The sequence below is a fragment of the Megalops cyprinoides genome, chromosome 6 (genome assembly GCF_013368585.1).
Source record: "Megalops cyprinoides isolate fMegCyp1 chromosome 6, fMegCyp1.pri, whole genome shotgun sequence".
NCBI classification, from domain to species: Eukaryota; Metazoa; Chordata; class Actinopteri; order Elopiformes; family Megalopidae; genus Megalops; species Megalops cyprinoides.
Window position 1 is genome coordinate 33,381,613 of NC_050588.1, and position 11,489 is coordinate 33,393,101.

Genomic DNA, 11,489 nt, shown 5'->3' on the forward strand with positions numbered 1-11,489 from the left:
GGCCACAAGCCCCCAAATAAATAAACTGATTCAATAAAAAAAATGTCAGAGTGTCCAGGCTACCATAATGTCTGTTCAAATGGGGGAAGGAAGAAAAATTAAACATATTTTTTTAAAACTTTAGTTTGGCAGGAGAATTACATGTTGTTAGATTCATTACATATTATTCTTGAATGTGCTGCACCCTATTCAGCAAACTGAATAGCCAAGATACAACATTGCTAGTACAGTATCAAAATTAATTTGTGTTAATGTACTATGAGTCATACATGTGCATATACATTGTGCCCTTGTAGATGTCACGTGCAAGCAGATAACATGTCTGAAAAACAGTTTACTTTTAGACTGCCTGCTGTTCACTGGGGGAAATTTAAACCAAAATGAGAATTTAAATGTCATAATTGATACTCATGACTCAGTTTTTTTTTTTTTTTTTATGTGAACAACTTCAATATTCTTGTAGATTAGATTTGATGTTTGTTGTGCATGAATCTTTGAGATTGTCTCACATTCCATGCCTCTGTATCTTTCATTCAATTGTTGTCATTTTCCATAGCTTGTCTTCATTGTGATGTTGATTTTCAGTTTTTGTCAAATTGCGCACAGAAAAATAATAATAATAAATCCATCCCACATGCTTTATATGGTAGGCAATATCTCTGTAGGTCTGACATATATGACATGGTATTTTAAAAGACCATTTTCCATTACACAAAGTACCTGGAAAAATCTAAATCTTGTTGTAGGACACTCTTGTTTACAAAACAACGATTTACAATTTTACATACATTACCATCTACATTACCAGCTGTGTTTCAAACACTAGATCATATTTACAGATTGAGTCAATACACTAGAAAGAGAAATTCGGTTTATTACCATGACACTACATTCATATTCTACACTAACGATTGCACAATACATGCCTAGTACTAAAAAAAAGTTAGCACAGTGCTAATGAATCAGTCTTTTCCCAGCTAATGTTCCATGAAACTTAGATGAAATAAGTGTAATAATATGTGCTCAGATTGATAAAGTTGGCATTTCGGTGTATGTATTTGACAGAAGAACTGATGCTTTCTCACACAATCAAGTAAAACAGGAAAACAACAATATCCACCCTGCACAAGTAATTGGTTTTCTAATGGATGCCTGCGCTCACTAAATCTTTCCAAACAAGCGGCACACTCTGTCCTGGTTTAAAAGCCACTGAAATGCAACTGAGCAGACCGTTAACACTGCAAATGTCCTTCTAGGCACTACAAGTAAGACCTTGTACATCACTGATATTCCGTTCCAATATAAAGGTTCCAAGATGGTAATTTGTCATATGGGCCCTCTTTTTAGCATAGCACAGTGTTCCACTTTGTCAAGCAGTAATTAGTGACAGTCCTATTACTATTATAGGTAGTAGTGTGATCACAGGTATTATTATATTTAGGTGATGTCCTTTCACATGGTGACTCTCAATGTAAGCTGTTTCTCATTTTCAGATACAAGATCAGATAGATTGTAATACTTAGTATTAGATTATGTCTAGAATAAACCCGTAAAAACATGCCTAACAGAAATAACAACTTGAATGTTGTTTCATGTCTTCAGTACAGATCAGTAATTATGTTTCATGGGCTGACAGACATCTTGTGGGTAGAAATAGCAAACAATCAATACAACAAAGCAAAGCAGCAAACAGTCAGTTCCTGTCGATTAAACTAGTATTTTGAAGCGTGTGAGCTGAATATCACCTGAGAGTATAGGACATTTCACTGAGCTGTTTGACCTCTCACAAAAAATTCAGACTGATATACAAATGTTTCTGGACAGCTATCGTTTGCACGCATTAAAACCAAGTGCCGCCTGTTACATTTTCTACATACTCCTCCTAGTAACTGTTACCATAGTAACAACTGACGTCACTCCGTAGTGGTTGCCATGGTCTTAATGACGTAATTACCCCTGGAACATGCGTCGGAGACCCCGAGCAGCGGTTACCCTGGTTACTGGCGGGGGGAGGGGTGGGGTTTGGAGGAAGCGGAAGTGTCAGTGCAAGCGGAAGTGGTACTGCCCTGAATATCCCGAGCAGCGAGACGGAGGACGGAGAGAGACTCCCATCGTCCACAGATAAAAGCAGGAATAAAAGTACATTAATAATGTGAGTTTACCTGCCCAGGGCGGGACGTAGGTCGCTCTTGCGTGTAAGGTACAAGTTTTGGGGTGCATAATTGCTGAATAATAGATGCAATTGGGGTTAGTGGCGGAAGGTGCCTATTGTGGTTTGGGGCTGGGTGCAAGGACTTAGGCCGTGGCGTGTGATGAATAGCGCTCATAAGCGAGGACATGAAAATATTTTAAATCGCAGAGACCGGCGATTTCCCACAGATAGCAGAAATACCTAGTCGAATATGGTCGTCCTTTGTACATTTTTGGGGTACGGGGGGTACGGCTCGTCATAAAAATACAACAAGCCGTGATATTTAGCTGGTTGGTTATCGGTGTCAGTAGGGGAAAGCACGGGCCTTTGCGGTTCAGCAACAATAAAAATACCATTGATATCTCGTAAGTTGCCAGACGGCCACAATTCGAAGTCCTGGTGACGATTCTATCTCTCCATCGGATGAAATGCTACACGGGAATGCGACAGAGAGGCCAGAGGGCGTAACTACAGCATAGTTAGCTTCTATGGTAGCTAACGAACGTTAGCAAGGTAGATACGGATTAGCATACCACGCTAACATTACTGATCGCTAGCTATAGCTGTACCTATCCCGTGCGTTAACTAGCTGGCTAGGTGTATCGCTACGTTATTCTCTAGCCTTGTAATTTACTGTAATGGTACTGTAAAATCAAGTTTGGTAAATACAGATTGCTATCTGAAACATTAAAAAGCCGGTTCGTCGGCCGACCGGTTCCACCTAGCGAGCTAGCTAACGTTAGCTTCAACCGATTACTTGACGTAGCGAGTTAGCTGCCTTATCACAGAACAGATTAGCCAGATAGTAAATTCGAACAGTGATTTCCGAAATCAGATAGAGTGTTAGCAAGCGATTTAGAGTCGCGTCCACATGTTCTATGCAATTTTGTTTATAATTAGTGTCTTCCCCAAAATTATTTTGGGGATGCTAGATTTCTAGGCCTGGGGCGTAGTCGTGTGGGTATCATAATAGTCATAAAACAAACAACGGTGTGGCTGAAATGTTTTACCCTGAATTAAAGTTTAAACAAGAACGGAAGGTTCACAACCTATCCAACTGAATTGGCACGGTTATCGACAGACCACACCTCGGGGTCCGGGTACATCGCGTGTAACTGGGATTTAGATAGCTAGTTACTGTGTGCAGAGGAATCAAGTTTGCTGGCCTGCTTGTACAGTGATATAACAACAGAAACGACATGAGCTGTCAAATATAGTGCACTTAAAAAGCAGATTGGACGAAGAGGTTAAGTGGGTTGAAATTCAGCAGTGAACTCTTTGTTTCGCTCTGCGGTTCACATGATGGCAATCAAATGGCAATATTCGTAAATAAGAAGGTTGTATGTCACGTTAGAACCCAGTCTGTCAAGGACAACCAACAAAACGCTGAATCATTGATACTATCCAGTTAAGCCGGTTAAATTTGAAATTTTTCACGGTTAAGATTGTGTTCAAACACTTAGACAAGTTCCAGGTGACTGGGATACAAAATTACGGAGCATTTGATATGCTTATGACGACATTGACATCAGACATCCGACATCCAGTCCTTAACTAAATATGAGAACATAAATCTTAAAAACACAAAATATGGTAAATTGGTATTTTGGACTACTGTGACATTTTAAAAATAATGTTTGCTATGGTATGCTTAAAAATCTAATGATAAGGGTATTGCCTTGTTCACAGAAGCCATCCTCGTTATCTTTTTGTTGACTGACCATAGATGTCATTTGAAATTCTTAACATTAAAGTGATAGTTCTAAGGCTGTTTGCCTGCAGAACACTTTAGTCAGTCCATACATATCTCAAATGTTTTAATGTAGGAAGTTAAGGCTCCCATTTTATTTAACTATTTTTGACTCTTCCAGCTGCAGCAGGTCAAACAAGCTTCTCAAAGTTAATATGCCACGGGTCAAGAATCAAGCAGAATAGATAATAGTCCTAGCTCTGGTATACATTCTTCTCAGGATGTGAGTTGTGGCTTAGGCTGGCTTCACTCATGTTCTTAAAGTCAGGCTCTGCTTTGACATACAAAATGATTGACCAGTTGGAGTTAGGAATCAATTTAAATTCTTCCTGAACAATTTTGTCTTTTATTGACTGACTTTGTGTCAAGGGGGCACCCTTTGCTCACATGCTTGTACGTGTGCATTCACATTATAATTTTAATATTGGCTGTCCTTTTTCTCTGTGGCATTAAGTAAAAGGTGCCACAAACCCACATGGAGTTGTTACTTAATACACTGCTTTAATAATTCTCATTTTTAAACACTTAATAATGACTTACTCTTGACAATGAGCAAATCTCCAAGATCAAGAAGTGTGACAGTTACAAAGATTTGAACATCTTCAAGGGTGTCAGTAACAGTCAAGAAGAAAGGGCTCCTTGACCAGGTCGCTCAATCTTCTCTCTCGTGTTTCTGAGCAGCGCGGAAAAATGGACAAGAGCGACCTGGTACAGAAGGCTAAGCTGGCGGAGCAGGCCGAGCGCTACGACGACATGGCGGCGGCCATGAAGGCGGTGACGGAGCAGGAACAGGAGCCCTCCCACGAGCTGTCCAACGAGGAGCGCAACCTGCTCTCCGTGGCCTACAAGAACGTGGTGGGCGCCCGCAGGTCCTCCTGGCGCGTCATCTCCAGCATCGAGCAGAAGACGGAGGGCAATGAGAAGAAGCAGCAGATGGCGCGCGAGTACCGCGAGAAGATCGAGGCCGAGCTGCAGGACATCTGCAACGACGTGCTGGTGAGGCCGGCGGCTGGATGGGGCTGAAGGACGTGCCGATCCGCATACCTGTGACCCGTGTTTGTCCTTAATCCAAGATGAAATTGTGACGCTGTTGTACTTTGAATGTTTTAATTACCCATGTACACTTCACTGACATTCATGACACTGTGAGACTTGGAACCTCTTTGGGCAGAACTGTTAAGATCACAGGTTTGAGTAAAGTCTGTGATTTGTGGTGGAACTAGAATTAACATTAGCTCTCTTTTTTTACCTCCATTTCAGGGGCTTCTTGACAAGTACCTCATTGCCAATGCGAGTCAGGCAGAAAGCAAGGTCTTCTACCTGAAAATGAAAGGAGACTATTACAGATATCTGTCTGAAGTGGCATCTGGAGAGTCCAAGAAGAGTTAGTATATAATTCTTTACTATAATTGGAATCTGTGGGTTGCGTGGTCGTGTAAATCCGGTGGTCCGTGTCACTTTTATGAATGCTGGTGCACATGAAACCGAAGGTGCAAGTGGTTTTAATGTAATGCCTCTTAGTAAGGTGAACTGAAGCAAGAAAACACCTGACTCACGGTCACTGCGTGTTCTTTGCCCCTTTGTTTTATTTCCCACTGTGAGGATAAATTACTGTAGATAAATGCATTCAGAAGTCTTAAGAGGATAGATAAGCCAAGATGTCCTTGCATAGCGATTTCCAGGGGTGATGAAATTGCCTGAATTCTCTTCTCTCTTTGTCTCTAAAGCCACAGTTGAGAACTCTCAGCAGGCCTACCAGGAGGCTTTTGATATCAGCAAGAAGGAGATGCAGCCGACGCACCCGATCAGACTGGGTCTGGCCCTCAACTTCTCCGTCTTCTACTATGAAATCCTCAACTCCCCTGAGCAGGCCTGCACCTTGGCAAAGACGGTGAGCTCCATTACACTGCTGGTTTTGGTCTCCTCCGAAAGACCCCTCTGACTGTCGGTGCAAAGAGATGGTACTGACACATTGCCCCAGAGACAACGCTTCTTTTGCATCACTGTACATTGCCCACACAGTTCTCTTTGCAAATATGAATTGTCTTGTAGCATTTGCCACCAATTTTACCAGTGTTGTGAATCATATTTATGAAGGACAAAAATTCTTTGGGCTTTGAGGATTTGGGTCAGATAATGTGAATATATGCAGCCCTTTTTACGAATTTTGTCACTATTCAAATGCAGTGAGAGGTAAATAAATTACTAAAATATACAAATGGGAGCATTTTGTGTAGGGGTGTCAGCTCCTTTTAAATACCCTTTTTCTGTCTTTTTCCAGGCCTTTGATGAAGCAATTGCTGAACTTGATACCTTGAATGAGGATTCTTACAAAGACAGCACCCTGATTATGCAGCTACTAAGGGACAACCTCACCGTAAGTTCTCGTCTGGCTCAGAGGAAAACAGTCCGATTGAATTGCACATATGATCAGATTGCGCCGTGGGTCTGATTCCCCTCCCCTTTCCCCAGACTTGACATACTGATGCAGGTTGTAAATTCAGATAACAGAAATCCTTGCAATGTGAGACTCTGTCTGGCCAATGCCTGGCTTGTGTTTTTGCAGTAAGCATTTTATCAACTTGGGAAAATTATAGTTGGAATATTTGGAATCGAAATCTGCGGGGGCTTTTCTGATCTGTGGGGTTTAGAGAGCTAAAAGTTGACGTAGTACACCCAGTATTAATGATTCTTTTATTTCTCTCTCTCTCTCTCTCTCTCTCTCTCTTCCTCTCTCTCTCTCTCTCTTTCTGTCTCTACAGCTGTGGACATCAGAAAACCAGGGCGATGAGGGGGATGCTGGCGAAGGGGAGAACTAATGGCGTTGCACTTCACTGTTAATCCACCCACACTCTTTATCTTACACATATACAGCCCATACATCCCCGCTCCATCAGGCTCCCTTCTGTATGATGAGCAGCATGAATTGTACCTGACCCACCAGTTGTGCCCTTCTCAGATAACTCCGAGGTGACAGGGTAACGTTCAGTCGATAGAAGGCTCAGTCTGTTGTTCGTGATTTAACATCTGGTTGAGTAGCGAAGCAGTTTTTCCCCCCCACTCCCTTTTTCTCTCTGAACCCCGTTTTTTATTTCTTGTGTTTTGAACCCCCCCCCCTAATTTTGCAGAATTCACTTTAATTCTAATTATTTCTTTCACCTGGCAGTTCATGCATTATAGAATCCATTTTTTAAGTTGTCATAGTCCTTTACTAGCGTACTGGCATTTACAGGTTTTATTCAAAGGTTCTGAAACTGGCAGTTTCTTTTCACCAAACACTGTGATGCTTATTTGTATTTTCACCTCCTTTCTATGTATATAGACATATACACAGAGAGAGGGTGAAAGGATATACATACACACAGAATAAATCTGGTCTGTAAAGTTTGTAAATTGGTACAGTACAATTCTGCTGTGGGCTCATACAGAATGGTATAGCAGGCTGTATTGTGACACTGACTAACGTGCATATTGCTGTGTAATGTTCACCATTTTATTTTACATATGGAAAAAAGTAATAAAAAGGGACCCTAGGTTTTGCCATTCCACATTTGTCCAGTTTTAAAACATTCCATCAGAACATAACGTTAATATTTAAAACAAAAATGGACCTTTTTTGAACAAACTTGAGCATTATCCTAATGTGCTGTCAAAGAACAGCTAACATAAAGGTGCTGTTTGACATCAGTACAATGAACCTTGTTTGTTCTTAAATGTTTTCTTTTCCCTTTGCATAATAGTAACTGTTTTCAGCAAAACAAATTGTAAATTGTAAACATTTTTTAGAAGTAAATATAAATCTGTCTTAAAATGTAATGTTGTGAACCTGCTTGCAGAGAAACACCTTAAAGCCGTTGCTTTTAATTTTTCTAGGTCTGGGTTTTTCAAGCCTGCTCTGAAGGCCTTATGCTGACAGTCCAAACTGACTAATCATTAATTTCCATTTCCTTAACTAAATGATATCAAGTGAAATGAAAACCTGTTTCAATTACCTGTGTGAGCAAGTTTCCAAATGTAAGATCTGTAATGAAAGGTTTGTGTTGATGTCTGTGTTGGCCTCCAGAGGACGGTGTTAGTTTGGTACTAGTTATGCAACTGAGGACTTGAGTCCGCTGCCCAGGTGACGGTCATCTAGTTAGCGCTGTGGAAGGCTGGTCTCGTGAAATGGTTGGAGTAGATTAAGGACCTGGAAATAAGTTTAATTCACTCAGTGTCACAATACCTTGCCATCACCATAACATTCCACTTAGGTGTAGAAGTCATCTGTCTCAGTCTGTCTTGCTGAAGACAATGTTTCATGCACTGAAGAGAAATCTCCCCTTTAGCTGAACAAATGGCAGTTAATCTACGCTTGATAAAAATGCAGTAGTGAATGTGGAACCGAGCCTGTCTGTATATCTGGTATATCTTCTTGCTTCGTTTTTACTGACCAGTATTCTGCCTAAAGTTTGCTTCTGTGACGGTTTTATCGCCTAGCGCGCACGTGGTTGTGAAAATTTAGACTAGCTTAAAAAAAGAAAAAAACAACAAAAAAATAAATACCTGGTTATTGACGTAATACTAGATTTGTGTATGTCTTTTAAAACAGTTCTAGTTTCACCTTACATGTAATAATCAGGAAAGTGTAAAAGACAATTTAAAGTGAAATAAAAGTTTTATCAGTTCCGAATTTTCTTGTTTGTTTCTTTAGACCTGTCCTTGCTCTTCTGACAGATCGTAAGCCAGATGAAATCAGATACTTCGCAGTTATACATAATGTTGCAAATACATGGTGTCCTGCATTCATACACGTTAACGTTTAATACAAAAAGCACTACCCAAGGCAACATATTCCTGAAGTAGCAACACATTTTCCCAAAAAATGCAATGATTAAATTTATTTACATGTAAGTCCTGTGTGTTTTGTGGATCTGCTTTTAAGTGTGATGATCAACAGCACTAAGACACCTTGCTCCTTCAGGATTTATGACCATTCCTCCTGGTAGAGTTTCTACAGCCCCTTCAGATTTTGGGGTTTCTTTTCACTGCTTTTTTGAGTTCAAACCAGAAATGTTGTTTTGATCAAGGTTTGGCTATCAGGACTGGTACATGATTGAATTGACTGTTCCACCTACCTTGGGTTTTTCTCCTAAACATTTTTTATTTCACAGAATATGTTGATTTTAAACCTCTTCATGATAGACACTACTGTGGAAGCTGGTAAATTCAGCTTTTTGTGGTAGTTTTATAGCCATTGGACAACTTTTATAGATCAGTGACTGTTTCCAAGCAAGTTTGATAATTAAATCATGGTAACGGGTGCAAATTATTTCCTTGCTATGGTGTTAACTCCTTTTATGGCTTGTGGAAACCTTTGAAAGCTTCTGTAAAGCTTTGTATGAATGTCCAGGCTGTATACATATACAGGTTAGCCGGATTTTGTTTGTATGTGATTAGGGGTATGAACGCAACACAAGATGTTGCTTTTTTGAGAGTTGTGTTAGAAATAAGCCTATTTTCAATTCATCTAAGTAAAGACAAAAAATCTGCAGTATGTGTATCTTCACATATATTTGTCAGCTTGATTCATCTCTGCAAAATATCTGATTCAAGAAGCTTTAAGGAAAGTGGGTTATAAAGTACATGTCTGCACAAGAACCTAGTAGCAGCCTTGAAAACTAGGTCAGCTGTTTAAACCATTTCCATCTCTACCACAGGGATCCTTTGGCAAGTATTAACAGCAGACTTAATGCAATGTACTAGAACCTAAGACTATGCAGACAAGATTATAATGGGCTAATATATGTAATCAGTACATATGTTGTTTGGAAATAAATAGGATATTTACTTTGTGCATAAGTGATACGGATGTTTTCCAAGCCTGTATGTTGCAGTCTGTATTTTTCTAGATGTGCAAATGGATTTGTAATTGATACAAAGCTGTCCTAGGATGAGGCAACATTATCAAATTATTTATTGTATTTTCCATTTCCGAATATGTCTTTGCTGTTGTCAGGTAAATTAATGTATAATAGCAGTTATTGAAATTGTATATACATGTAATATTCTAGATCTGTTGTGGAAAAATTGAAGTAGAATGTCAATGTAGAATGTCTCACAGGCCTGGAACAATTGCCTTTAGGATAAGGACTACAGTCACATTCATTTGAAAAGTTATTTGAAATTCCCTCCATATTCAAACTCTTGATACATTTTGACAAAACATGATTGAACAGACAACCTCTGTAGGTTTATTTTCCTGGTTGAATAAATTAACAATGTGGAGGCAGGATTTGGGTCATTATCATGCAGGAATGTCCACTTTCAGCCAGGCTTGAGTTTCTTAGCAGAAGCTGCAGAAGGCATGGTCTCAGCTGTTACTGAGCTGCAGTTTGGCAAATTTATTCTTATCCTTTTGTGTTGAGCTTGCAACTGTTCCATGAACACCAGATTCACATGGTCCACGTGGAATGGTAGTTTTTGATATTGTATCCCATTGATCTAGATGATCATTGAAATCTTACCATTACTGGCCAGCTCTCTGAGCTTACCCATAGTAATGGGTACCAATGAAGGGTTTCCTTGCTGTCTTACCTTCTTTCATGGCAATGAATGAATATCCTTTCCAAGCTGTGTTCCTTAAACTTCCTTTGAACCTGTTGACAACACTGTTGAAGCAGGACTTGACAAAACAGTACTTAGTATTATGAATCGTTTTGGTCATGATGTGTTATGAAAGACACATCATTCACATGGTTCTGCTCTTTTCAAAGTTGTTAACGAGAAAAAAGAATTTGCCTAGACAAAAAACGGTGCTGTGCATTTTAAAAGGTATTTGAAAATAACTGCCAAATAACAGTGTACTTGTCTAAAAAAATGTGTATTGTTTAGAAATATTAGACAATGTATGATACCACTGTGCTTTATCTGTTATCACAGAGGATTACATTAATTTAGGTATTTGCCCCAATCTACCCTTATGACCATTCATGAACTGAGCAATGTGATATTAGCTGCTATGAGCACTCATAGTTGCTTGATGCCAGGTATTATGAATGTATTACCCTGCTAAAACTTCAAGTAATCCTTTAATACTAAAATGATTGAAAAGCATACTGTCAAATAATTTGGCACCACGTTATGAAGAACAAAGAATGGAGTCAAGACTGATATTCTTTAACCACACTTTTACAATATTGCCTTTTCAGCAGTTCCAGTTATCAAAACAAGCAGTGCAATATCAGCCTATTGTAGGGTTACATCAGCCAAGGTGAAACATCACATCACCAACAAAACATTCAACATTATACCCTTCTGCAGGCCACTGACCACTGAATCAGATATTTAACTGCATGAAATGCATAAAAACATGCTTCTTATTGCACTAACTATTGCCCTGTGTGATGTATTGTAAGCCATTTTTTGTTTGCATCGGGCAGTTGTGTAATTTTAAATGCATGAAATGCTTTCAAGCTATCAGCCAATCAGCTTTCAAGCTATCAGCCAATCATGTAATCCATTATGGTATTTTCCACTACTGTTTTCTTTGTTTAATAAGCATTTAATTGG

The 11,489-nt window shown here is 39.5% G+C and overlaps 1 protein-coding gene across 1 annotated transcript; it reads left to right on the forward strand.

The window, feature by feature from the left end:
* The first annotated feature begins 2,074 nt into the window (after positions 1 to 2,074).
* On the forward strand, positions 2,075 to 8,610 carry ywhaba (tyrosine 3-monooxygenase/tryptophan 5-monooxygenase activation protein, beta polypeptide a). Its single transcript, XM_036530914.1, has 6 exons — positions 2,075 to 2,152; positions 4,623 to 4,937; positions 5,202 to 5,325; positions 5,669 to 5,832; positions 6,223 to 6,318; positions 6,704 to 8,610. The coding sequence occupies exons 2-6, from the start codon at positions 4,632 to 4,634 to the stop codon at positions 6,758 to 6,760; spliced, it is 747 nt and encodes a 248-aa protein (XP_036386807.1). The 5' UTR covers positions 2,075 to 2,152; positions 4,623 to 4,631; the 3' UTR covers positions 6,761 to 8,610.
* Positions 8,611 to 11,489: the final 2,879 nt, after the last annotated feature.